Raw genomic sequence first — 27,966 nt, 5'->3', positions numbered from 1 at the left:
TTCAAAGATTGATGGCTCCCTGTCAGAGGACTGCCTATGAATTTCAGATCGATCAGGCCTTAACTTGACAAAAAAGTTATCAATCGTTCTTTTCATCTTTTCTCATTGCCCACGGTCAGTTATATCCACTTCTGTCGGTCCTAGGATATTCACAAGGCCTGTGTATCATCACTGATTTCTATAATCCACTTGATTCCGATTCACAAGGTCCAGATTCGATTTGGTGCAATTTTTACTCAGAAAGTGAGAGATCTTATAATTCTGATCATTTATCAGTACTGACACTAAACTTTATCAGAGATGTGACCATCACAGCACATGCCGTTGTGTCAAAGTAACTGAGAATAAAATAAAATAAAATAAAAAACATAAAGGAGATTTTCCTGGCATGGATTTTATAGCAGATAACCTTAAAAATATTCTGCAATTATACCTAATTTGAAAAAGTTTACATTTCTTCAGTATTAAACAGCAGAAATTAAGCTTTCTTATCCGACGTCATTTAAGTACAAAGGAAAGAAAAGACAGCGGCCGCCAGCGCTGTAAACAACGGTAGACTGATGGGTAATAAGCGAATGAGTAATGCAGAAAACACATGTTTGAGATGGGAAACTTTTCTTGAAGTTTCTCTCACAGTTCACGCACAGCTGTGCGTGAACTGTGGGTTTTATCGTGTTGGAAGCAAAACAGCAAAAGTAAGAAGGAATTAAGGATGATATTAGCCCCCACGCCGACTAAGCTAATTCTGATGCGTCGGTCCGCTCTGTTTACGTCTTCGTGTGGAATGCGTTTCCTGCTCTCATTTGCTGGTTGTTGTTGAAATAGTTTTGTGAGCTTTAACCTGAGATTCTGGCGTTTCTGGTAAAACACATTTATATTCATTCAATTCAGGATTTAATGAATCGATATCGCTTCATTCAAGCTACTCACCTGTCTATATCCACCTCCACTTCTATCTGGACCACGGACATTTAGAGGTCCCGCCCCTGACTATCTCTGATTGGTTTAGACCACGAAGGGGAATCACGTGTGTCTGTTGTTGATCACATGGACGTCTGTGGCAAATTTTACAAACACTTCTCATAATGAACGAACTCTGGAGGTTCAACGTTCCAGCGGTGAGCTGCTCTGTGCCACTGCCTTGAATATTAGCTGGGGAAATCAGCCAGATCAGCAGCAGGTGGACACAATCACACAGGTGCGTGGGCCAAGAGCGAGAGCCCGTAAGGATCTCCACCCAGGCAGAGAGGAGGAGGAGAGACAAAGAAAACAAAAACGAACAACAAGAACAACAAAACCTGTAGCCAGCGTGAGCGAACCAGAGAGACACGGGGACCGTGACACATTTTCCCCACCAAGTTGAAGTCACTGATTTTGCTGTTCCAGACTTTTGGACTGAAAGTGAACAGCGGGTCCTGACTCCGCGTCTGTGGTAGAGGTTGACTGTCATGTTGTGTAAAGGTGGCATCCTCCTGCCCTCGTAGGAGTTTGAGCTGTGGATCTAAACAGCTTTTTTTATTATTATTTTTATTTTTGCTTTGCCAGACTTCTACAACCTCAACTGAAAACTGTACGCTCCATGGTAATCCGCTGTTACTGGGAAAATATAAGTCAATGCAGTACTGTGTAAATACAGGGAGTTTATTGAAACACAAAGAACTTCAACAAAGCATAGCATGTTAAACCATGCAATCTGAATGGGAAAAAAAGCCCCCCCCCCCCAAAAAAAAGTGGCATTAAACATGATGATATTCTATTGCCTTCTGGGGGAGGGAAGGAACAGCGGTTTTTCTTTTGAGTTTATATTCAAGTTTTCTCCTTCTTGCCCCCTCTGGTGTACAATTTCTTCCTTTTTCCTGTTTAAAAAGAGTTCATATATTTTGTCATTTGACTGTAAGCAGTGCAAGGAGGAGATGCTCGCTTTTTGCATGACAGTCTGCCACTTCAGCCTTCCCTTTCTTTATAAGGCTGGAAAATACTTCAGACCCCTCCTCAGGCAGTAAGGGGCCTGAGGTGGGGTCTGAACTGTGGGTACCGGTATGAGGAGAGAAGGGGGACAGGACTGGATGGTGGGTTAAGGTTAGGATTTGGTTGGGGGAGGGAATTGCTAAAAGTCCTCATCTCGTCTTCAAATCCCTTCTTTCCTGTATTAAGGAGAATCCTGCGACAGTCCGTTCAGACCCCTCCCTGCCTGAGGAGGGGTCTGAACCGGGTCGGGTAGAAGCTGGAGTGGAAAATGGGTTAGGGTAGAAAGGGAAGGGTGACAGACAGTCACACAAAAAGCAAGCATCTCCTCCTTGCACTGAAGTGGCTGCAATCAGCTGGAGGTCCAGGCTCCAGTGGATGAGGGTACAGGTACTCAACAGGTACAGGGGGCAGCCACGGCATGTTGGTCATGAACTGTTGAGATGGAGATGAATGGCTGCTGGGGTAAAAACCAAACAACCCAACTATGGAAGGCTCCTCACATACCCTCGAGGATACTGGGCAAACCCCACTCATGAGGGCACCTCAAGAGCCGAAAGAAACATCCAAAATTATTGTTTTATATTATTTTATATTATATTATATTGTTTTATAAAAAAGCAAGAAAAATCTTTTCATTTCAGACTGTTGAGGCACACTTGGTTGAGTGGAGCTTCAGTGCCACTGTAAACTATCTGAAAACACATTCACTTCAGTAATTATAATCTTTTAAATGGAAGTAGATCAAACAAGCAACAAGAAAAACTACTCTCGTTCAGTGTAACAAAAAGCACTGTAACAGCTTCATATAGCAGAAGCTTCTCCTGACCACTGGAGCATAGCTGATTCTATAATGAACAGAATAAACAATTATTGAAAGAAGAAGAACTTATTTCTGTCCAAAGGACCCGCTGAGCATTGGAACTTAAGAAAGGTGAATCACACCACTACTCTCCTCGCACTTTTCAAGGCTTATGGGGATGGCTCATTTACACACTGGTTCCACTGTTCTAACATACACATTGCTGCTCTACTAGTCGAGTGAATGTTGTCCTTCTGTGCCGAATATCACAGTAGGAAGTGCAGGAATCTGTTCATCTAAACCTGTAATAAAGTTGTTAAGATCCAACATTGTGGCTTGTTCTTTACAGATAAGGGCCTTAGAAAGATTGCTGACTGCTCTGCCTTTAGTCCCATTTTCAGCTCCATCACTGGTATTCAGTCCAAAGTTATAAAACCAGATTTTCCACAGGGTGCTTTCTCCAGCTCGGCCTCACCGGGTGGCAACATTTCGCTCATGGAAATCTGTCGATCTGTACCCCTCTGCTTTATAGGACGGAGGAGTCTGTGCACATAGGAGTCACCGATGATCACAGATATTTTCTTCACATGAAGATTCCAGTCCTGCAGTTTCCTCTGTGTGTTGGGGTATCTCGTTGGAGTGCAGACCTGTCGTTCTGGTGAGGATGGTGAGGAAGGAAGACAATAAGAGGAGCAGTCCTCTGTTATTCTTGTTTGGAGGCAGGTCTGCACACAAGGTTTCAATCTGTGTAGGTTTGTGAGTGTAACTCAAAGCTGTATTGTTTCAGTGAGGGGTTGACACGGTTATTCAGCTGTGTCGTTTCCCTGCTCACCTGTGGCTGTTGTTCTGGTTTACTGGGTGTGTCACTGCTGATGTGGTAGCTGGATTCCAGTCTGCTAGCTTGGCTATAACCACCGCCTGGTTCTGGTCCAACGACTCGGGCTGGAGACGGCGGCCCAGGTTCCGTTTCTCCCAGGATGCTGCCATCTCAAAGGGGCCTCTCTAGAGAACTGAAAACAAATTTTAAACTCATACTCTATGCTTTGGTTATAATAGTCATGAAGGATAAAAATTGATCTGTGAGCCGAGTTTTTAGCATCTCCTCAATTAGAGTCTGTGTCCTTCTATTGAGATAGCTGGTCTAATCAAAGTTACTAAATTTGTGGTTATTTTTATTCAGAGATTGATGATAACGGTCTTCTGAAACATTTTTCTGATGATCAACCGCTTTAATAAGTCTGTAAATTTTGCAAACTTTAATAAAAAACAGTGTGGATCATCCGATTGTACTCTATTCCTCCGAGGTTCAGCTCTTTCATTCAGGGTGGATTTTACATACCGTTTGTCTCTGGCCACTCCTCGTTAAAATCTCCGATCTCCACCAGTCTGTACAAGGTAACAGATCATGTTGTTTTTTCATGTTAGGCTTCTTCTGGGTTAGGCCTTCCTGTTGCTCATGGTGGAAGATGGGTGCCTTTGTTGACCTAGGAGGGATAGCTGGAGACAGGTATTCTGAAATTGCCTTCTTTATTTTTTTTTTTTATGTAATTTGAGATGGGCTACGTAAAAGGTATTTGCACATACCAAGGCAACTCTTTGGATTCCCCGTCCATAAACAGCCGACAGTTCTGAAACATGGTTTTTTCCACACAGAGGATGGGAGGGGAGGAGGGGTGAGGAGGGGAGAGCTGGATGGGGAGGGTTCTGTGGGTTCATAAAATGGAGGTGGTCTGGTCTGATGGATTCCTCAAGCAAACGTGTCCGGTGGCAGTTTTATTTTCACCTAAATAACATTTGGGTGGGAGGAATCGGATCCACCGCATGGCTTCTTTTTAAACAATTTTTCCCCGTTGTTGTAGCCGTTAACTTTTTAAGTGTCATGAGGGACTGGTTGTCTTGTATACTGGGCTGCGGAGCAACCCAGGCCTGCAAGATGGCATTGACAGTGGGCTTGTTGGTGTGCCATTTCTCCTTGTCCAAAGCCATCTGCACACGTGCAGGCTGAGGTGGGTAAAAGTATTTTCATTCTGAAATACATACAAAACAAACAAAGCAATGCAACAGAAGAGGCTTCTACTGAGCTTGATGCTGACTCAGCCATAGCATCCCCAGGTTCAGTGCTCAGGTATCTGTGGTTTTTAATGCATGCAAATTAATTAGAGCCAAGAGAGATGAAAAAACCAAAATACAAGGGGCGAACATCTCTGACATACAGCAACATATGTGGCTGACTGTTATGAGTCCAGGGTTAGGGTTTCTCTGTCAGATCAAAGAAACAAATCTTTCTTAATATGCTATTGATCCAGTTAGGTCAAGCACTCACCTCGCTTTCAGGCGTTTTACATCTAATGATGGGTTGGACAGTGGGACCCCACATTCTCCTAGGAAGAACTTGCCCCTGTCATCGCTGCCAGCAATTTGATTTTGCAAGGACACTGGACGGATGTTCCTAAAATAGCAGTCCAACAACTGCAGAGAAAAAAAAGGAATCAATGTTAAATATCTCATAAAATCAATTCACAAGGTGCCTATAGAGCAAGAAGAGAGTCGCTGCTGAGAATGAATGACTTACTTGTTCTTCCTGGCTGGTTATCTTCAAGTTACCACTCAGCTCAACACCATCAGCTACTGCTTTCCGCGCCATCCAGTCCTCTACCTGTGTATGTAAAAAAAAGGTGTTGGAGCTTAAAGAAATACAGACTTACATCAGCTGTCATTTCACTTATCGTGCACTTTGGTTGTTGGTGGCGCACTTACACAAAGTTCTTGAACAGCATTTCCTGTCAGTCCATGTTGTAAAATCAGGATGGCCTCGCAGTACTGTCTGAAGGTAGTCATTGCATATGTGGGGATGCAATCACCGCCTGAAAGTCTTGTGTGGAAATATTCAATATCCTTCTTGGCCACAGCAAGAATTTCCTTCTTATCAGACCTATTGCAAATGTGACAGAGGTAAGACATTATTGAAAGTTTGTATGTGTCATCCAATATGTGGAAGTGGCAATAAGGTCATCATACCTCACTGTTGGCACGACTGTCGAAAACGCTTGGGGACTGTTCGTGATGATAAATCCACGTGTTTGAAGGCGAGTGCAGAGTTTAATGCAAGATTCTTCATCCTTGCAGTACTCCTGGAGCTCTGAGAAGTTCCAGACTCTACCTTCATTAGAAAACAGCTTCTGTGAAGCAATGGCTCTGGAAGCTTCTTCCTCACATTCCTGTGGTGTGCAGTCTTTCAGGCACACTCTGCTCAGGTGTGTGCGAATGGACTGTTGCGGCTTTTTACAAAGCAGGCAGTAGACAACTTTTCTCTCCATCTTGTTTGCACTGTAAATACAAAGAGTGAAAGGCAGAAAGTGAGAGAGAAAAACTGCATATCAATTTAGTTTATTTTGATAGTATGAGAAAACAAACAAAGAACAACAACAATACATCCACACACAAACTTTGCTTCCATCCCACCCCCCCAAAAAAACTTAAAGAAAAAAAAGTTTTAAAACAAGTTTTAAAGTTTAAAAATGAGGAGAATGGCACATGCAAGTTTTACATGTTCAACCTGTCACGGCTGCCGAGGCGAGCCATGTGGATTTAGAAGGAGGACCCAAGATGCAGGCAGTGGATGAGATACCGGTGGTTTTATTTACAGAGGTGTAGAAGCAAACAAACAGTGGGGCATAACAAACAACTAAAGACACCTAAACTGGGAGAACTAAAATAACAGACCTGGGAGCATATGACAACGGATGATGAATAGCAGAGAGACGCAGACGAGGAACAGGACTCCGTGGACCACAGGGTAACAGACTGACACAGAGTTACACAGACGAACCGGCAACAGGCAGGAGAACACACAGGGCTTAAATACACACACCAGTAATCAGGGGTTGAGAGACAGGAGGGCAACACAGCTGGGAGGAATCTGGGCTGACGGGACAGGGGAAACGTAAACTGATCACACTCACATACGACGCGGACCTTCACAATAAAACAGGAAACTTGCATTAAAATATTCATTAAAATACCTCATTTGTAGATACCATCATTTTGTAGACCGCGGCTGAATACCCGCTAACTAGCTTTAGCATCCAGCTTCACCACGAGACAAAGAAATCACCCAAACACGCATAAATTCCAATCCAGGCAGAGAGACATACGCATAAATAAATCACTTTCAAACCGGGAGACGCTTAATATCCACTAAATAGCTTTAGGTGCCGAACATGACCACGACAGACAAAGAATCACCCAGTCACATGAAAAAAATCGCGATCGCCAAGATACACATACAAAGAAAAAAATCACTTCGCTTCTTACAAGTTTTAATTACAAACGATACCTCTGGTCCAAGTGCTAACCACACCATCATTTTGTAGATACCATCATTTTGTAGACCTCGGCTGAATACCCGCTAACTAGCGTTAGCATCTGCCGAACATGACCACGACAAAGAATCACCCAGACACATTAAAAAATCACTTTCAAAGCTAAATTTCAAACCGGAGAGAGAGAGATACACTTACCTTGTCAAACCTTACACTGTTGTTCCGAATACTTCAGAAAATGACGTTCAAATCTCAATTTCAAAACGTAGGAGAGGTGGACAGATGCATGCGGGTCCAGCATACGCTACGGTGTCTTCTAAGGTCAATTTCAAACTGGAGGAGGGGCGGACTGACGCGCGCCGTTGATAGTGTCATCATTACGTTAATCCGAATAGGCCGCACCACTCCCGGCATACCACTAGAATAAAGGAATTATCGGCCCATATTAACGAAAAATAAGTCCAGTGTGAAACAGTCGCTTGGCGAGCGATCGGGTGGTTTAGCGAGTGTCAGCCTCTTAAGTTTAAGACAAGCCCGGCTGCTTTTTAAGCGACGCGGCGCTAGCTACCCAGCTAGCGTCAGTACACAGGAACTACTTCCGGTAGTTATACAAAATAAAAGCGTCCCCCATTATAATCCGCTATAATGCTCTTATTGTGAAGGGCAAGCGGGACGCCATACTTCCGCTGCAAAATGTATTCTAAACGCTTTTAGGTTGTTTTTTTAACTCACTTTATGTGTCTTCCACAATGTTATTTCTCTTTCCTACAGTGTCTGTTACAAATGCTCAGGCAGGACCAATTAAGTAAATTATGGGATTAGTTATCTCGCGACTTCTTGGACAGCCAATAGCGATCGTCCTTACGTAGGCGTTGACAAAACTGGGCGCGATTGGGAACTGCTTTCTACAAATCGTCAGAGGACAGGATGCCTTCGCTGACTCTTAGGGGAGTGACAGTGAATTTCCCCTTTTCTCCGTATGAATCTCAGAAGGCATACATGAACAAAGTAATCGAATGTCTTCAGGAGGTAAGAATCGACTGTCATGTGTATGTCTGTTGATGGAAATGGGGGCAATACCGAGTAGCCATGGCTGCTGGGCTTTGGAGTTGACACATTTCTTGCAAGTATCAGCTCGTCTCACAGCTGCTATCCAGGCTAGATGACTTCTTTTGGTAACATCTGATATACGAGCTCCCTCATGATGCTTCCAGGTGGGGAAAGAATAAAAATAGAGCCGATTTTCCAGCTTATTCCCTTCCCGATCGTGCGATTTAACAACCAACAACACATTAAGTGCGAGCCATTGCTGATGCTTTCGCTCCTTCAGCCCTTTGTTTGGCCTGCTAAAATGGCACTTCGGCAGTCACACCCCCTCCCGTGACATCACGCTCCAAAGCCCCATGAAGCCACCATGCTTACCATTTGCCGAAAGACAAGCCGTCTGACGTCTGCTTGTCCAAAATGTAGCTTCACATAATATAATGATAATAATGGGGAAAAAAACATATGACAAAAGAGGCTTCATGTCATTGACCTGTCCTTAGAATTTCTTTACAGTTTCTATGTAATACAATAAATAGCACTCTGCTGACTTGTCTTGGGTTTACCCTGGCTCTTGACAGCTGACAAACAGCTCAAATACCCCCGATGTTTAATCAAGAACTGATTTAAAAATCTGCCTTTTCATGTGTATGAATGATTACAATGTTTTTCAATCATAAAATATTTGCTCTGGCAGTGAAAGCTTACTGAACCTGAACCATCCTTATGTTAGGCTCCCGAGACAGTTTTGCACTAAACATGTGGTTGTGTACTCTCTCTGATAGTTTTTTTCTACTTCTCACCACACTACACATCTGGCCAAAGGTCTGATCAGTTTATGCAATTGCAAGGTGTATATCCACATATCAGCCACAAGTCACAAGAATTTCTACTTCTACAGTGCTGGTCAGAGTTTGATCAAACTTGTACACAATTGTCACCTAATGGATCTTGACACACGCTGTGCTGTTTTATTTATTTATTTATTTTTCACCTTACCTTTTAACTGATCTGTGCAGATATCTGCCCTTTTATGAACCTGATCTGCTAGATATTTCTTTCTGCTAAAAGGGAGATCTTTCTCCACAATGCCAAATCTTTGCTCATAAAAGCGTAGTCTAATACCTGGAAGTCTCTAATATTTTAATGTTGTTACCATCACAATTTGTGTTTTTGGGTTTTCTCCGTTTGTTTTTTATTTTATTTTATTTGATGTATATCTTTACCTGTCTGGTTATTTCAGAAAGTCAATGGGGTTCTGGAGAGCCCAACAGGCACAGGTAAGACTTTGTGCCTGCTGTGTGCCACCCTGGCCTGGAGGGAGAACTTCAAGGACACCATGTCTACCTGTATGATGGCAGAGAGGCTGGGCCAGGAGATGTTTCCAAACACACCTATGTCTTCCTGGGGGACAGCTGACGGTGACAAACCATGTATGTTTGTATCATCTGCAAATCAAGAGTCATTTGTAATTTTACTTGTCAAAGAAGAATAACAGATACATATACAAAAACGCAAAGGATATAAGCTACGAAGACATGCTGTGTGCTTACATCGCTATGCAATAGAAAATGAGCTAGCACTGATTTCTTTATATTTTGATAAATGGTAAATTGACTGCTTCTTCTATAGTGCTTTTCTACTCTTTTTGAGCACTCAAACCACTTTATATTTTGTTAGGAAAATAGGATTTAACGATTCACTCAAACATGTAATGTTTCCAAACATACATGGAAATATTCTACATATTTCAAGACAGCATTTGTACTACTCTAACAAGGTTGTAAGTCAATATTTGGTAGGATGTCCTTCTTCCATTCCCTGTCAAGATGGGTTGTCATCCCCATGTTTCAGCTATGCATTCAAATCGTACAAAGAATGGTTGAGATGTAGGAGGCTGCTCAGCTTGGTGTTCAGGGGCTCCATGAGGTGGTAGCACAGCTAATAGCTGTGGCAGGTGCTCAGTCTCTCGCTTTGGGAAAACAGCTGTTGTAGAAATGTCAATCTGGACAGAAGGCTGATATAGAAGTTTAGAATATACATCATGTTGCAACTTTTGCATATTTATTGCTCAGCTGTTTAATCTGTTCAAACTGTATTGTCTGTGTTCTTTTGGATCATTGCATAAATTCTCAAATTTCTTCAAAGACAGATTTGCGCATATACACTGTTAGTAAATGAGGCCCAATATCCCAGAAGTTTGACTTGATGGTATACTATGTTAAAAAGTGTTCAGTTAATTTTTTTCAGCAACGTATAAAGCCCTAATTGTCTTTTCTTATTGTTGTCAAGCCTACTACACTGATGTCCCCAAGATCATATATGCAACGAGGACACATTCTCAGCTTACACAGGTTATTAATGAGTTAAAGAACACTTCATACAGGTAAGCATTTCTAACTTTTTGATCATGCATGATTGTCTGAATGACAGCTATTCACAATATAAAACAACATTTCTAATAGGTTTTGTGATCATGGTGTAATGAGGACACCAAACCCCTACTGTTAGTATATACTAGGGAGATACAAATTTTAATTACCAGGTTTACAGTATACATTTTAGTATAGCTGAATTTGATCCTGGAATGGTACAATAGCTACCGTTTTTATTTTGTTTTGTTGTGTAATGAGTTCAGTTTCACAAAAAAACACTCAGGCCTGATAACTGAAACCTAATAACAGAATGTATCTGACAAAGTTTAACAGGCTAAAAGATCTCAAAAAGCAACACACAAGTCCCAATTAACCAAATACTACTGGTGCTTTAAAGGGTTATTACATAAGCTATAATCATTTTGAAGTCTTACTGAGTGCAGCACCTTTTGTCTGTTCTGGTTTTTTTGGCTATTTGTGGTAAACCAGTTCTCCCATGTCTCTTTCGATTCAGCCCAAAGGTGTGTGTGATGGGCTCAAGAGAGCAGTTGTGTATTAACCAGGACGTCATGTGTCAGAAGAGCAACCACGTCAAAGTAAGTTATAAAGGCAATATTAGAGATATAAATATAATGGGATGTTTTAACTGCTATGTCTAATGAATTGTTTTAAACACAAAACAGTGAATTTCTTCAAGCTCACTGCTGGAAAAAAAGGAGGAAAATCTACTTAAAGTTTGACTACATTCACAAAGAACAAAAATCAGTTGTGCCAACTGTATTCTATTGGACTTCCACTTGAAACAGTAACTTCATCCTTGTTCTGGTCAGCCGCCAACAGTAGCATTATAAAATCAGTTCTCCACCTGCTGCAGGTTCTGGTTGGTGTGGTGCCTTCAGTGTGCATTAGATCTCAGGAACACAAGCACTACTATCGCCCGCTCTAGTTCAAGACGGTGGAGCTTTATTATATCTGAGAGCAAGATGAATTCCTCATTTTTGTGGAAGCAGCTCAATGAAACCAACGGCCACCACACCAGCCCCTTTACATGAATTCCAAATCCTGCTCCTCACATACAAGGTCTTAAATAATCAGGCCCCATCTTATCTTAATGACCTTGTAGTACCATATCACCCTATTAGAGCACTTCGCTCTCACCCTGCAGGCCTACTTGTTGTTCCTACAGTATTTAAAAGTAGAATGGGAGGCAGAGCCTTCAGTTTTCAGGCCCCTCTTCTGTGGAACCAGCTTCCAGTTTGGATTCAGGAGACGGAGACTATGATCATGCTTAAAACCTTCCTCTTTTCTAAAGCGTATAGTGAGGGCTGGATCAAGTGACCCTGAATCCTCCCTTAGTTATGCTGCAATAGGTGTCTACTGCTTCTACATTTTAAATATTTACAACATTACATCATGACAATTTTCTAATTTTGGTGGGCTCAGGCCATTTGCTAGTAGTTGTCTTTCTACTGCGTGCCAATAGTGCCTCTACCAACTTGTTATACTTGTTCAGTGTCAAACAGGGAAACCTATCCAGGGTAAATTTTCTCAGAGTTTAAAGTAGGCTACTCCTCCACATTCAAACGAGCCAGTTGAGGTGGTTTGGGCATCTTACAAGACCTCACCAGCATGTCAAAAAATAGTTATTTCATCTGCAACAAGAGTGTCTCAACCGTGTTTTTCACGTAACAGTCACATGAAGATTCACCTTCCAAGGCCTCCCCCCGCAGGCCCTCTCAGTCCCAAAGGTCAGAGACGGGTCTCCTCTTCTCCAGTGATTTATGGTGCCTGGGTGTGCCAGTCTACATATAACTTGCAATACCTAACTGTGTGTGGAATAAAGCATAAAAGACATATGTGACGCTATCCTTTCTAATGTCTGTATGTGTACTATTAAAAATGAGCCAATGAGCTAGCTGGTGGAAAAAAAATGATAAGTAACGGGTTATGGGTAGATAGTTAGTGATTTTTGTCTTATTGTGGAATCAATTTTTTTGTTTTTCAGGTTCATATGTGCAGAGGAAAAGTTTCCACCAGGTCATGTGTCTACTACAAAAAACTTGAAGGTAATGGTCTAACAGAGTGACTATATCCGTGTAGCATAATAGTCTAGAAAAGCATGTAATTTACCTTTTTTGTTTGTGTTGTACAGACTACATATATCATTCAAATATTATATTATTCAACACTAATAACTTTCTATGTATCGCACAACCTTGGCCTCACGTACTGCTGTGAGGAAGTTTGAAGTCCAGGAATGTCCAAAATGTGGATATTAATGAAATGTCTACTGCCTGCTTTTAGTGGCTGTAAAAATTTGAATGAAAATTGTTATGTTGAGAATGTGGTCCATGCATTTGTTACTTCGAGGATAGCAAATTATAATAACTTGTTATGACGCCGTTCTATAACTTATATAAAAATCCCCCATTTGATAGAAAACAGGAAACTTGACACGTGTCATTTTTATACATCTCTCTGTAAATTTTTATCTGCACATATGAATTTGGTTTCTTGTGTATAAAGGACTACTTGTGTTTATATCTGTCTTGCTATAAGAGCTGTGTAACCATCCCAAATTTCTAATTTCTGGGAATATAAAGGTTTAATCTATTCTATTCTATTCCATCAGTGATTTATAGCAATTTATCTTATAAATACTCAATCTTAAGCTTGATCTTCTTTTTTTCTTCTAGAAAAGAGCACTGATAGAGACTTTGTTAGTTCTATCCTTGATGTGGAGGATTTGGTCCAATTTGGCAACAAGCAGAGGTGTGTAATTGATGTGTTCTTTTTTTTTGTAAATTTCTGTTTCACTAATAAGTCTCTGTTCTGCACTTTCTTACTTTGGTAAGAAATAATCAGCATTGGCAGGTGGGTATGTCTCTGTGTGACACCAAAGTATTGTCTTAATAGTAGCTAATGAATCAAATAGTATTTTATTAATCAGTCACTTGATTAGTAGTATCCTCTTTACTTCAGTATAAGATGCTATTTAGCGCTGTCCAGCAAAACCCTTTAAAACTGTAGCCAGTGTGAAACCCCTGTAGGTAATCTATAGATGGGTCACAACTTAAAGTTAAGCTGAACTCTTGATTGGAACAGTGAGGTGACCCAATAAATATGTTACAAAATAGAGGCATTTCATTATAGTGGGTGGAGTGGGTTAAGTGACTTGCAAAATGAATGGGGCTTAACAGATATTTGGTGTTAACCGTTTAGGAATTGCAGCCATTTTTAATGCATCGTCCTCTATTTTTAGCAGTTTAAAAGTAGTTGGATAACTGACTGATAGACAGTTTCATGGCCAGGTAAGGACTGGTCTTTCATCATTTCATGACAAATTAAGCAGAAAAAAGATCTAGAGTTGATCAAAGTGTTGAATTTGTATTTTGTATCAGTTCACTAAAACTTTCAATACAAGGACCAAAGTCATATCAATACAATTGAAGGAGAAACATCATAATGCTGAAAAAACCCAAAGAAATCCATCAGAGGTCGAAAACAAAAATAAATAAGAGTGGTCAAATCAACAATCTAAAAGTACCTGGGTGTACCATAGCCGAAATAATAAAATGGCCACTGACACCTTATATAGGCTACTGATATCAGGACATACGGTGTCCTCACAGTTTATAGAGATCTTCACCCAAACTCCAGCACCCCAACCAATAGAAAGAGGCAAGGTGATTAGTGAGTTCAGGATGAAACCCTCAGCATCCATGAAGACACTAGCAAGATGGGCCACCCGAGATGAGCTGCTTGGGTGACTCAAATACATGATAAGGAATTGTCATGCACAATCCCTCTAGCACACGCACCATTGACATGGCAACTAGCAAAGGCTGGCTTAAAGGACAGCACAGAGGCTCTGATTGTGGCACCACAACAATAGGCCCTAAGCACCACTTCAATAAAGCCAGGAGTCAACCATAGCGCACAGGACCGAAACTGCAGAGTGTGCAATGGCTCCCCGGAGACTATCCAACACACAGTAGCAGGATGTAAGATGTTATATAGGCCTGGCTACACTTAGACCCAGCTATCAGGATGGGTCTGTTTTTGTTTGAAGTTCATGTATTTGATTTCGGATTTGCACATTTTTCCACAGAGTCTGTCCTTACTACCTCTCTCGTTCACTGAAACAAGAAGCAGATGTCATTTTTATGCCATACAACTACCTGCTAGATCCAAAGGTGAGCTCAGTCATCCATCCTCATTACATCTCAGGATGATATATGTGACCATAATTGAGCATTGAAAGAGACTTTAGTGTTATGATTGGCACTGTCATTTCCAATTTCCATGAATCCTAATATTCAACTGCCACTCTCTCGCTCTCTCCGTCTTTCCATTCCACAGAGCCGTAAGGCACTCAGTATCGACCTGAATGGAGCTGTGGTTATCTTTGACGAGGCTCACAATGTGGTATGGTTATATCTTTCCTTTGTTAAATGTATTCACTAAGTAAACTAAATTAAAGCTTCGAAGACCAGAAGTGACCCACTACTAAGGCTTTCAAATTCATTTTAACTTGTATGCCACATAGAGCCTAAATAAAGACCGCTGGGCTGCTCAAACCCTAAGCACATATTAAAACAAATGCTTCCAGATTTTCCTTTTGTTTTAGTGTAGAGAAATACAAGTACATGCACAAATTCACATTAATGAACTATCCTTTTGCAAGCCAGATATTGAACAGCATAGCTTCACAAAAAAATGCATTTTTTAATAAATCCCATGTCATTACTGTGCATTACAAGTGATTGATTACAGTAGATCTACAATTTCACAAAATGCTCAGTGTACAGTATTTAAACATGAACAAATATTTTCTTTTATTAATTAAAGAACCTAAAAAACATAAATTCAAACTCCTGTATGAAATGTACTCTTGGGCATACTAAAGTACTAATGTCATCATCATGCCATAATAGTTGAAGTGAAATGTATTAAAATTTCCAGTTACTTAAGCTTTACAAACAATTTGTAATAAATAAAACACAATGTGGTGCGATCACTATTATTTATAGGCTGATACATATTCCATTTTCAAACATGAAGAGAACGTTTGCAGACCTTTCAATTTGGGGTAGCAATGTTTATATTATATTAGATTAGATAAAACTTTATTAATCCCTCCGGGAAATTTTACTTCTTTTATTTGCAGGAAAAGACATGTGAAGAATCAACATCATTTGATCTCACTCCCTACGATGTAGCCTCAGCCATTAATGCTGTGGACAGGCTGCTTGTGGAGCAGTCTAAAGAAATCAGCCACAGAGACTCTGTGAATGTAGACTTTCATGGAGAAACCTCCGCTTCTGGTAAGAAAACCTACTTGTCTCAATTTCTCAGGTTATATACATGTTTCTAAAAGAGTTTTCCATGGAATATAGTATAGTTATGTATAAATTTCATGGCATTTTGGGCTACTTGTATACTTGTATAAGTTTGGATTTACTTCTACCTTTTAAGTCTTCACTAACTTTATTAGCCTTAGTTTAGCCTTGGCCTTATTAAATTATTAATAGTAATAATTTTTTGTTGTTTTGTAAAGCAAGTAAAGGATTGTCAGCTGCACGTCTTTTAATATTTTCTTTTTTTGTTTTAGGTTTCAAATTAGGTTTGTCCACCATTGCAAAAATCAAACGTAAGTATTTATTAAAGTGTTGCGGAGTCAGTCGTCCTGTTGGTTTGTGACAAGAGTTAATTTTCAAAACTTATTTTCTGCTTTAACAGAGATACTACTGGATCTGGAAGCTGCCATTGATGCCTATGATCCAAGTGATCAAGGCATTACCAAACCTGGAATGTAGGTGACAGCATGGTAGAACAAATAAAGTGTGGTCATAGAATGTCTCTGTAGTTAGTACCTTAACCGTAGTGCGGGTTCTCACTTAAAGCTGCTGAGAGAATGATTCTGAATCTTAACTGTTATAATAAACCTAATAAGCACTGCATGTCTCTATGTTGTGTCTTAGCTTCATCTATGAGGTGTTCGAAAAAGCTAATCTGACCTTCAGCAGCAAGACAGCAGTCTATGAAGCTCTGGAGCACATCATTGGATACCTGGCACAACGTAAGGCATCATATTTTGGCTTAGACACATTATCACATCATTTATCATTTGTAACATTGGCTGGTTTTATTATACCGATCAGTGCAACTAATTAACAAATGACCTGTTTGATGCATGTTTCTCCTCAGAGCCAGGAATATTTCTCAATACTAGTGGACTCCAGAAGCTTTCTGATATCATACAGGTACACTTTGTATGGCTATTAAAGAATTTGGTCAATATTAAACTTTTTTTGGGGGGGGGGATTTTTGTCTTTTTGAGTGAAAATTAATATGCATTGGTCCCATATTATTTGTGTGGCCTAACAGATTTGATTGAGGACAGTCAATAAAATTATAGAATTCATTACTCTTCGTTGTATAAAGAGTAGTTATTTAATCACCTTGTGGCATGTTTGAAGGTTCCCCTTTGTTTTGTTATTTCAGCTGGTATTTTGTGGTGAACCGTCAGAAAAGGAGAAACTACACCAGATGGAAACCAACACGGCTCATTTCAAGGTGTGTTCATTAAGTCAATGGAATTTTTTTTTTTTATTTTTTTTTTTTGGGGGGGGGATACAATTCGTGTTCATATTGGAACCAGCTAAAAGTAGCATATCTTTGCCACAACTATCACCATTGTTCCGGTATATTAAATTTAAAAAGAAATCTTGGAAATTAAATAACTAATTATGAGCTTCTGTCATTTGTTCGGCTCAGGTTCATATCCATCGGGACACCAGCATTCACTCAAAAAAACATAGTGTTGATATGTGGGCTTCAGGTTCATCAAAAAAGCAAGGTAACGGTGCACAACCTGATGCATTGTTGTGTTACATGGATCCACATTGACAGAATGAATTTTATTAATACCATTTATATATTTCCGCTAGAGTGTGAACCCTGTTAAAAGTTATAGTTTCAATCGTTATTAGTGTATGAAAGATTCGTACTACAGGTAAATGTGATGTGTTTCTCTGGAAATTGCAGGAAATATTCTGAGTTACTGGTGCTTCTCTCCGGCCTTCAGTATGCAAGATCTGGTGAATCAAGGCATTCGCTGCATCATTCTGACAAGTGGTACCCTATCGCCCCTGTCTTCTTTCACATCTGAGATGAGAATGTAAGTTAGCTGTCACTCTGACTGCCCTGCTGCACAATTACATTTTTCCCACACCAGCTTGAGTAGCAACTACTTTAAAATAAAAAAAACAACAAAAAAAAAACAATCACCTTTATACCTGTTTAGTCTGAACATTGAACAGAAGAATTAAACCCTTTCTACAGTGAACTGCTGTTTGATGTAGAAACTGTTCACTATCTCATAATTTAAATCTTCTGTTCATTATTTGATTTTTCTAGCAATTGAACGATGCTCAACATAAAAGTTAATGATTCATTTTATAGCCAGGAGAACTTGTTTGACATGGTCTATGAATAAATCAGAATGATTCTGACAATACACAGATCTATGTAATCCTCTAACAATTTGTTAGCATCCAAAGGCATTGTCATCTCTGCTATATACAGTGTAGTATATAGCGAGACAAGACGATGAGGCTCCAATTCCATGCAGTGCAAATGACTAACAATAAATATAAGAAGAGTAAGAAACAAATACACACTTTATGACTAAAGTAAAAGGATCAATAACAATTTAAATTTACAAGTTACAGTTGAAAGAGTTAAATTGACCTTGATGGTCAAAGGAGCTTGCAAAGGAAAGCGTCTGGACTTCTTTAAGTTGCTTGAAGACGTTTCACCTCTCATCCGAGAAGCTTCTTCAGTTCTAAGGTCAAATGGTGGAGAGTCCCAGATATAAACCTAGTGGGAGTTTCCCCCCACAGAGGGACAAAAGGACCCCCTGATGATCCTCTAGTCGCCTGAGCCAAGGTGGGAAACTGGGTGTGGGTCCCAATCAGCCAGAGTTTCGGGTGTGTTCATTGTGAAACCTGGCCCCACCTTATCATGCGAATTCCTGAGGTCAGATGGCCCAGGATGTGAGTGGGCGTTAAGGCGTCTGGGAAGGATCTCAAAACTGGATTATAGATGGCAGAGAGTTGGTGTCGTAAACCCCGCCTCTGTTCAAAGATGGTCGCTCACAGTGGACATAGATGGCTTCTTTCACTCCTCTTTCAAACCATCTGTCCTCTCTGTCCAAAATGTGAACATTGGCATCCTCGAAAGAGAATGCCAATTGACCTTGATGTTATTTAAAGTGACGAGTGTAGCAGCTTGTAAATATGGGCAGGATTCTTGAGAGTGGAGTTAGTCAGTATGACACATGCCGATGAATTTGCGGCATTTTATCTTTACATTTTCAAAAAATTCTGTCTAATACATCTAACATATATGGTTTTCTGTAAGTGTAATGCTTTTTGAAAATGTTGTAACCTCCAATTTTTCTGTCCTTCACTGAATAGAAATTCATCATGAAGTATCATATGAAGTAGCATTACTAGTAAACTTTTGTTTGCTGCATGGACAGCGGGGTAAACCTAAAACTTGATCACAGTGAGTTTCTGCTCCTCCTCTTACAGAGAATTCCCAGTATGTCTGGAGAACAGCCATGTGATTGAGCGCGACCAGATCTTTGTGGGCGTCATTGCACAAGGCCCAGATGGAGTGCCCTTAAGTTCAGCGTTTGATCGAAGGTCAGTATTCTTTTTTTAGCATATGATTACTTTCTAACAGGTCACTTTGGAAATTTGCAGTTGTTTGAAATGAAATATGTTTTGCCATATGCCTAAATACAAATTAAGGTGCATGGCAAAACTTATAATTTGCTCATTTATTTGCTAGTTTTTCTGACTTCTGGAATCAATTATCGTTGTGTAACGATATTTTTTTCTCATGTTTTGATTTATTATAAAGTCAAGTTAAATCCTTTTATGTGTATGTAAGACTTTAGTTAATTTTTATATAATACTAATTCAAGAAAACAGTCTTTTCTATGCACTTTGTATTGCAAGATAAGTATTAGAAAGAACACCCCACCAATCATATTGTTTTATATTCTGCACTCCAGATGGATTGAGTGCGTTAAAATATTTTTCATGTTAATTGTGATGACTGCCTTAACGCGTTTAAGCCTGTTAACGCCAGATTAACGTGTGAACGCTGACAGAACTAATATATACCTACATTGGTTCTGACTGTGAAGTTTTTACTTGATTGCTAAACTCAAACTTTAAATTTCTGTCACAGGTTTGTTCCTGAAAACATGGCATCTTTAGGCAACACTGTTGGTAAGATCACAATATACAGTATTGAAATTGTTTGGTTTTGCTGTTTCTAAGGAGATTTTTTTTTCTTACTGACATCAGCAACACTGTTAACTTAATGCTCTGATCTTCATGGTTATTTCATATTGCTTATTATCTTTTTCATTAAGTGATGACGTACCTGAACCCAGTTTCCGGGCCCAAACTACTCTGCATTTATTGAGGCTGTTGTGTTTTTAACACATTTTAAGGCTTTTATCTTGTTCTATTCAATCTGAACAAGCCCATTTTAAAAAAAAAAAGTTAGCGTCCATCCTTCGGCTGTATGTTGTAATGTTTTTTTTTAGAAATCTCTCGATCAGAACATGGCGTACTATGTTTAGGTGGAAACTAGCAAGCTAACTCTCTGCTAACTTTTAACTCTGTTAAATTTCATAAATTCTATTTTCACAGATGCCTGGATTTTAAACTTAATTGTTACCTTGGTTTTGATTGTGATACAGTTTTGTAACCTGTGTTCTTTTCTCAGCCAACCTGAGTCGTCTGGTTCCTCATGGACTCTTAGTATTTTTCCCTTCCTTTCCTTCAATGGAAAAAACATTGGAATTCTGGAGGGTAAGTGTAATTCAGCAGAATCACCTGTGGAAAACCATAAGGGTTTGGGTTTTTTTTTTTTTTTGTTTTTTAGCTTTTCTAGTCACGTTTATGTTTTGTGTTCTCTTTCTCCATGAATTATATTTTGTATTGTCTAGCAAATTAGAAATACATTTAATGGAAATTTAATATACAGACAACTCTGCTATTGTTTCCAGTGGATGATGGGCCATGCAGACGAGCTTTTGCAACAGTCGTATACGGATCGAATGGCCCGGAGCAATGGGCCAGACACCCTTCTCAAAGTCCACAAAACTTTGAGAAGTTTTGTGGACTTCTAACTATACCCTTACGTTCACGTGGTCTGTCCAGCATTCTCCCTGGTAACCCTGTCCCGGGTAGTAGGAACTGTTCCTTTGACGTTCTATTACCAGGGGCCTTTTAAATCGCTCTTTGTGTGGCCCCTCAACCAGGACCAGTTTGCCATGGGTGACCCTACCACGGGGCAAATAGCCCCCTCACAATTTAGCCTCTGGGATACCTGGGACATACAAACCCCTCCACAACGATAAGCTGGTGGGGCGGGGAGCCATCAGGGTGCGTAAGGGTACAGTGTGCATATTTTAAAAAATAGCATGTAAAGATATCAAAATATAAATGTAATAATTAAAAGTAAAAAGCCTTTTAACCAGTATGAACTCATTTCTTTCTTTCTTTCTTTTTAAGTGAGGTACTCCACAGTCAATTTAATCATTTATAACAATCTAAGATGTTACTGTATAAAGTAATTTCCTGCGTGTGTATATGTGTTATCACCAGGCTACTGGACATGCAAACCGCATTGAGAAGTTAAAGCCCATGTTTGTTGAACCTACAGAGAAGGGCACCTTTAATGAAGTTAGTATTTATTTATATTTTAGGTGTCTTATCACTCGGCTGTGAACCCCTCTTTAAACATTTCACATCTGAAGAAATATCCTAAGCTTTTTATAGTTATAAAAATCTAAAGATTTGAAAGAAATTGAGCTTCTTTCTGTCTATTCCTAGGTCATTGATGGTTATTACACCAAAGTCAATGATCCCCGATCCAAAGGAGGAGCCTTCTTTGGTGTGTGTCGAGGGAAGGTGAGGAGGCTGTCCATGGACTCTGCAAAAGTCCTACAATGTTTTCTGTTGTCATGTTTCAGCTCCAACTTTTGCTGTATAGTGTGGGTATACAGTTGTGATCAGAAGTTTACATACAATCATCATGATCATGAATGTTCGTACAAATCATCCATCTGTACCATACTTGATAGTTGGTGCAGTGTTGTTAGGTGTTAAGCCCTCACTTTTACTCGTCCAAACACACCTTGTAATTGTGGACAACAACTCGATCATTGTTTTTCTCGGTCCAAAAAACTGTTCTCCAGAAATCATTTGGCTTATCTATGTGGACACCTGCAAATGTTGTAGTTGTTGATATCCTAGAGTCCCCCCCTTCAGAGCATGGTAAAGTAGTGAGTCATTTGAATATCTTGTATTTAATTGAAGTTGTTTGAACTAATGATCTTGGAATTGCAGTTCAGAATGGTTCCAAGAGACCTTCCCAATTTACATAAACTGAGTTCCTTGGACTTTCATGTTGTTCTGAATATTTGTCCTTTTTATGCTTGCAAAGAGAAACTTCCAGCTGTAATAAATCACAATCACTGATGAGTTTAATGGCCTTGACCTCATCAATTTGAAAGACAAAGACCTTATGAAAGATTTAAGTGGATGTCTGTTGATATTTGAGTTTATTTATATGCCTTTGACCCTGTGCGATTAATATAAAATCTCAATTAATTTAAAGTAGTGCATCCAATAATGTTCAAGTCATAATAGATGAATGCTGTAAAACCATTTCAACCTGGAAAAAGAGCAGTTGAAAGAAATCATTAGAAGCCCAAAATAATCATGACATTCATACCCATGATGAGTGTTCATAAACTTCTGATCACAATTGTATATGATATTCAAAGGACATGTCATATCTTTGGTACCCTTGTCCTCTTGTGTCAACATCAGGCAATTTTTTTTCTTTTGTTTACAAGTGTATTACCATACAATGTTTTGGGAATGACTGTTCATTTTTGTGACATGAATATCTCTCTTTGTTAACCGTTTTATGCTGTTTTTCCATTTTGCAACCTACCTCTTTTTCTATGATGGCTGTGACTAATTGGATAAACATTTAAGAAAACGTAGATATGGAGTTAGGATTCTCTTTCATTTTAATGTAGGGTTACACAAAAACTTTCTCTCAAAGCTGCTATGTAATTATATCTTCTTGTCTTAGGCGAGCGAGGGTCTGGATTTTGCAGACATGTTTGGTCGGGGTGTCATCATTACTGGCCTTCCTTTCCCTCCAAAAAAAGACCCTCGCGTTGTCCTGAAAATGCAATTTTTGGATGAGATGAATCAAAAGAATTCTGTAGGACAAAAGGTGAAAGAAAATCAACAAAATTAACTATTGAGGTACACTAAAGGATTGCTTGGTCGTATAACGGTAGTTGGATTTCTGTGTGTGTGTGTGTGTGTGTGTGTGTGTGTGTGTGTGTGTGTGTGTGTGTGTGTGTGTGTGTGTGTGTGTGTGTGTGAACAGTACTTATCAGGGCAAGACTGGTACAGACAGCAGGCTTTCAGAGCTGTGAATCAGGCCATTGGTAGAGTGATTCGTCACAAGGAAGACTATGGAGCGATCTTCTTGTGTGATCAGAGGTCAGATATAGACCACGTTTACTTAATTAAGTAACATCATACAAGAGGGAACATTCTCCACTATACCAGACAGTGTCTCCGAAGCTTCACATTTAAAAAATTCTCAATTAAGTGCTTAGTTCACCTTATTAATTGAAAATGTAAAAAAGTATTCTTAAACTAAAATGAAAAGTTTCCCAACAGATTTAAAAATGCTGATACCCGGGCCATGCTTCCATCATGGGTGAGGTCTTATGTGCGCCTCTATGACACCTTTGGCAAGGTCGTCCGTGATGTCTCTCAGTTCTTCAGGACTGCACAAAAAATGGTGGGTAGTCGCACCTGCACAGTTCATACAATGCTGCAAATTCTTTCATTATTCAGTTTTGTTAAGGAACCAGCTAATAGTACTGTTGGTAATCCAGATTTGTGGGTAGGTTTTTTAAGCTCTGAAAAGATAGGAAACTTGAGTTGTGATTTAAAACAAAAAAAATCCAGAGTAGTTAAAAATGTGAATATTTACCTTGAGTATTTTCATTAATGTCTATGGCACTATTTATCTCGCCAAAATATACTTTTAATGAACTTTGATTTCTAGTTTTTTCTGCCAGTTTTTTTATAATAAAGTTAGAGTTATGGGTTTTTGTAACACCATGCCAACCTTTGTTGTCGGATTCTTTTAATAATAAATATCGGCTAACATATCATATCATTGCATGTGCAGTAAAATGTGTAGACGCTTTTATGAAAGTTGTTTGCAGGTCAGTTGGTCAGCTTCTACTGACAGTGTGTGCATTAAACATTTAAGAGGCCTGTGGTTGGGAAGAAGGCTCCAGCACACAACCACGAGACTGAGTGTTCACGAGACACTCAGTCCTCCAGTTCCACTTCTCGCCGCTACTTGCAAACTTCTCACACCCAGAAGGCCAAGGTGTTGGACACATACCTTCCCAGCTTGAAGAGGAGGAGACTCAGTTAGTACAATGGATGTGGTTTGATGTTTTGCTATGTTTCGTTTTAGCATATTAAAGATCAAGGTGTGCTTTTGCTATACCAGATATATTTCACTAGAATGTCTTTACAATTCATTGAGTTTAAATGGAGAAAAACTACATTAGAAACAATGAGTTCAATAATAAATGGTATAAATTGAAGTGACTAAAAGCCAGTTAAACCGAAACCTACAGAAATGCAAATATTAGTTTTAAAATGTACAGCTGCCCCAATGTGAGTCCTTGATTATTTTTTTGTGATCAGATGAGAAGAATGGAGCCAATGACATGGCCAATTTCCTTAATCAGTATGAGGTGCTGCACAATAACAGGAGACCACTCAACTTGCTGGATGCTTTGGAGCAAGCCAGCAATACCATTGAAGAGGACATGCGAGAGCAAAAGGTAGATCATTTTCTGACATTGTCACAGTGTAAGAAGTACTAATTCACATCATGAGTAACAGACAAAGTGTGTGAGTAATTGTGTGTGTGTGTCTGTGTGTATGTGTGAGGGGGGATTACTATAGATTTTGAAGAGGATGAAAATTGGAAAGGCAGTTGGTACAAATGACATACCTGTGGAGGTATGGAGATGTATAGGAGGGAGAGCAGTGAAAATTTAACCAGATTGTTTAACATAGTCTTGGAAAGTGAGAGTATCGCTCAGAGAAGAAGGATATTGGTACAGTTATTTAGGATGTGCAGAACTATAGTAACTACAGCAGGATAAAGTAGATGAGATATACCAGCAGCTAAGGAAGATATATATTCTTGGTGCATATATACCAATCTGTTTCAGGTATGCTAAGGCACGAAAACTAGATTTGTTTTTTGCATTGAGTGTTAACAGAGAAGTATGCCAGTATGGTATAACGTTATAACCATTTTCCTAATATTGTGTTGGTTGTCCTTACTTTCCGAAACAGTCCAAAAGACCTCTGAAGGTCGTCTGGGTTATCTGGCACCAATATGTTTGCAGCCAGAGTTGTGTTCCTCAAAACATTTTTGAACGTATTTTACATTATCTTGCTTAGCCATCATGGAATACTATTTCCATGAAAGGGTGTGCATGATCTGCAACAATGTTTATGCAAAATTTACATCTCAAAGTAACATCCAAGTAATGATCATCTTCTACTGTGGCTCCATTGAAAGTGTGCTCACATGCTGCATCTGTTTATGGTTCTCTAGCTGCACCATGCCACACAAAAAGGCATTTGAGAGGGTCATTAATATGACCCAAAAAAATAATTCAATTCTAATTACCTATTATTGGCAGTGGACAGGGCTTAGCATGATCACCCTGACTGGTCTGAAGCTATGTAGCCCCATACTTATATGTGATCCACTCTGTATTCTGACAGCTTTCTATCAGAATCAACCAAGACTTTTTTAGCAGTTTTAGCCACAGTCGCTTTTTTTGATTAGTACACATAGGCCAGTTTTTACTCATTAGTGAGCCTTGGCCACCCATGACCCTGTCGCTGGTTCACACACTTTCTTTCTTGAACCACTTTTGATAGATACTGACCATTGCAAACTGGAAATTAATATAAACCAAGACAGGTACCATGATGAAGAGAGAATCAATCTTCTTCACTTCAGCTGTTAGGGTTCATAATGTTAAGCCTAATCTGGTATATAGAGAAGGTCAGAAGTATTCGCATTGTGTCTTTTTGGACCTCACATGGTAGCATGCCAAGAAAGGAAATATGGTACTGCAGAAATAAGTCAGAGTAAGAGCCAGATACATGAGTAGGTGTGCAGTAGGAATGACAGATGGGGATCTGATCTGGGCCACTTTTGTTTGCAGTACTAATGGTTGACAGATGAGGTCAGGCAGTAGTCTCCATGGACTGTGATGTTCTCAGACAACATTGTGAATTGTAGTGAGAGATGTAAGCACGTGGAAGACAGTCTTGAGAGCTGGAAGTATACTTAGTTTTTGATTGATTTCTGTACTTGTAAAATAGTGGTAAAAAAGTTTATGCTGCTCAGATTTTGTTTCTTCTAATGTCATTGAAGAAGCTGGGTGTCCCTGAGGATTTGTCTCAAGAACGTAAACCCAGCAGGGCTAAGACATTCCTGGCGGACATGAAGAAGTCCCTGAGTGAGGTCTGCTGTCACCGCATCATACGGGCGCTGCACACCTACGAAAAGACTGATGACCTGAATCACCTGCTGACTGAAACCGCATTTTTAGGCAAAGACACTAATACTCAGAATCTCCTACATGGTAAATCTTCTGCTGTCATAAATTAATAGCTGCAAAAATACCTCACTTGGTTAACACTGAGACTTTAAGAATGACAATATACTCACTGGAGGCATGAGAGTACGCTCTCTCACCTACATCTATGAAGTATACCTGCTTTGCACAGGTCTGAACTCGGAACACGTTTTCTAGATTTACGAGTAGTTCATATTACTCTCTAGGTAAAATGTGTCTAACCAATTCACTTATTTACAAATCCATTAAAGTCATTATCTTTTTTTCAACTCTTTCGAATTGAATGAAATATTTTAAATTATTATTTTTTTAATATTAATTTGTTTATTTAAAATCTCACGCCAGCAAAATAGTTGAAATATGTGCAGAATGCATTGACTTATTGAAACAAGCAGGGATTTTGATTTTCAACTTGGTCATGCACAGTACAAAATTGTAAAAGTTGTGTTTTGTCCAAATGGTAAAGATGAAATGAGCTTTAATTCAAGATAGAGAGAGAACTCTTTATTGTAATTGCACATTCATACCTATCACAATAGTAAAACAAAATAGAAAAATTTCCCACGTCGGCACTACAAACCAGGATAATTGTTAACATGGATTGTTTTTAATAACTGGGTAAAAATCTCTTGCAGTCAGTGATTTCCTAAATTGTCCCATCGACATCACCATATTTAATTTCAGCCTTCATACATGTTGACCATGGCTTGCCCACCTCAACTTGGATGAACTGGCATGTTTGGATACAGTGCAGATCATAGTTGGTCAATATGAATTTCCAGTCTTTTCTTAAATTGATTTCTCTACCATAATATGTATACGTAATGAAACTATGTACTGTGGATAGGATCATTGCGTTCTTTGTAGTTTGCCCAGTTTTTCACAATAGCTTAGGAACCCCTCAACCAATGTTACTTTTAAAAAACTGAATATACCTGTATTCATTATCAGACATTTACACAATACTAATAACAATGTCAAAGTCATAATTTCGCACCAATATAACAGTGTGTTAGTGGAATATTGCTAAAACAGTTTGTAGTTGATTGCTATTGCTGCCTTGTGTCACAGGCCTCTACCACTTTGTTCGCCCACACCACAAAAAGAGGTTTGATGAAAATTGCCAGAAGATGGCAAGGCAGGGCTGTGGATACAAACCTGATCACACTCTGTCCAAGGATAGGAAGAATACAGTAATGCTGCAGAACGGTAAGAAACATTATCTGATATTTACTTAGTGCTCTTGTGCGAACAGATCAAGTTAAATTTTAGTTAAATGCCTGCTGTGGATGTCATATTATAGTTTGTGGTGTATCTACTCACAGACAAGTCCAAGTAGTTTGGAGATGACATTTGGGTGGAAGATGTCAGACTGGCGTATCACCTCTTCCAGGATGTCTCCTATTCCAGCAGAGAAGATGACTTGTCATTTGAGGACAACTTTACAAAAATGTTTTCAACGTTCAATAAAATAAACCAGCCATTCAGTGACTCCCGTACCTCAGCTTGGCTTCAGAGTTGTGTTCTTATGAACGTATGTATGTATATGTGGACAGTGATTGTGGAGAAGTGTTCTGGCAAATTGGAAAGACAATTAAAATTACAAAAAGCCAAACAGACAAAAGCTGTCTTGGA

The 27,966-nt window shown here is 39.4% G+C and overlaps 3 protein-coding genes across 10 annotated transcripts in view; 1 reads left to right on the top strand and 2 right to left on the bottom strand.

The window, feature by feature from the left end:
* Positions 1-27,966, bottom strand: part of LOC146647275 (uncharacterized) — a 165,442-nt gene that overhangs the window by 22,256 nt on the left and 115,220 nt on the right. Inside the window, exon 2 of one of the 5 annotated variants that reach the window (XR_014908377.1) lies at positions 931-2,293. The exons of the other annotated variants lie outside the window; for them this stretch is intronic. The gene's annotated coding sequence lies outside the window, so the exon portion shown is untranslated. The remainder of the gene's footprint in view (positions 1-930; positions 2,294-27,966) is intronic. 5 annotated transcript variants of the gene reach the window in all.
* On the bottom strand, positions 2,156-7,433 carry LOC146647289 (uncharacterized). Of its 4 annotated transcripts, none has more exons than XM_085387989.1 (9): positions 7,288-7,433; positions 5,786-6,094; positions 5,525-5,699; positions 5,340-5,423; positions 5,091-5,236; positions 4,352-4,896; positions 4,107-4,264; positions 3,600-3,777; positions 2,156-3,422 (listed from the first exon to the last, which is right to left on the bottom strand). In XM_085387989.1, exons 2-6 carry the CDS (start codon positions 6,082-6,084, stop codon positions 4,638-4,640), a joined length of 963 nt encoding a protein of 320 aa, XP_085244115.1. In that variant the 5' UTR covers positions 6,085-6,094; positions 7,288-7,433; the 3' UTR covers positions 2,156-3,422; positions 3,600-3,777; positions 4,107-4,264; positions 4,352-4,637. The 4 variants fall into 4 exon arrangements, with proteins under 4 accessions (XP_085244115.1, XP_085244117.1, XP_085244116.1 ...); XM_085387991.1 differs by having other exon boundaries at positions 3,600-3,769; XM_085387990.1 differs by having other exon boundaries at positions 4,107-4,251.
* Positions 7,652-27,840, top strand: LOC146647288 (regulator of telomere elongation helicase 1-like). The gene is made up of 29 exons (XM_085387974.1): positions 7,652-8,118; positions 9,377-9,566; positions 10,426-10,519; positions 11,023-11,104; positions 12,514-12,574; positions 13,205-13,280; positions 14,620-14,704; positions 14,871-14,936; positions 15,679-15,835; positions 16,123-16,161; positions 16,251-16,323; positions 16,493-16,590; positions 16,719-16,774; positions 17,016-17,087; positions 17,289-17,370; positions 17,559-17,691; positions 19,109-19,222; positions 19,776-19,816; positions 20,322-20,407; positions 21,206-21,283; positions 21,434-21,511; positions 22,707-22,853; positions 23,013-23,128; positions 23,312-23,435; positions 23,916-24,081; positions 24,365-24,504; positions 26,127-26,337; positions 27,403-27,540; positions 27,657-27,840. Exons 1-29 carry the CDS (start codon positions 8,017-8,019, stop codon positions 27,668-27,670), a joined length of 2,919 nt encoding a protein of 972 aa, XP_085244100.1. The 5' UTR covers positions 7,652-8,016; the 3' UTR covers positions 27,671-27,840.

This window comes from Rhamphochromis longiceps, linkage group LG18 (assembly GCF_057381845.1).
Source record: "Rhamphochromis longiceps isolate RC_006_pf linkage group LG18, R_longiceps_female_GT1.1, whole genome shotgun sequence".
In the NCBI taxonomy this organism is placed as follows: domain Eukaryota; kingdom Metazoa; phylum Chordata; class Actinopteri; order Cichliformes; family Cichlidae; genus Rhamphochromis; species Rhamphochromis longiceps.
Note: the sequence above shows the minus strand (reverse complement) of the source record. Positions and strands in the feature narration are given on the sequence as shown.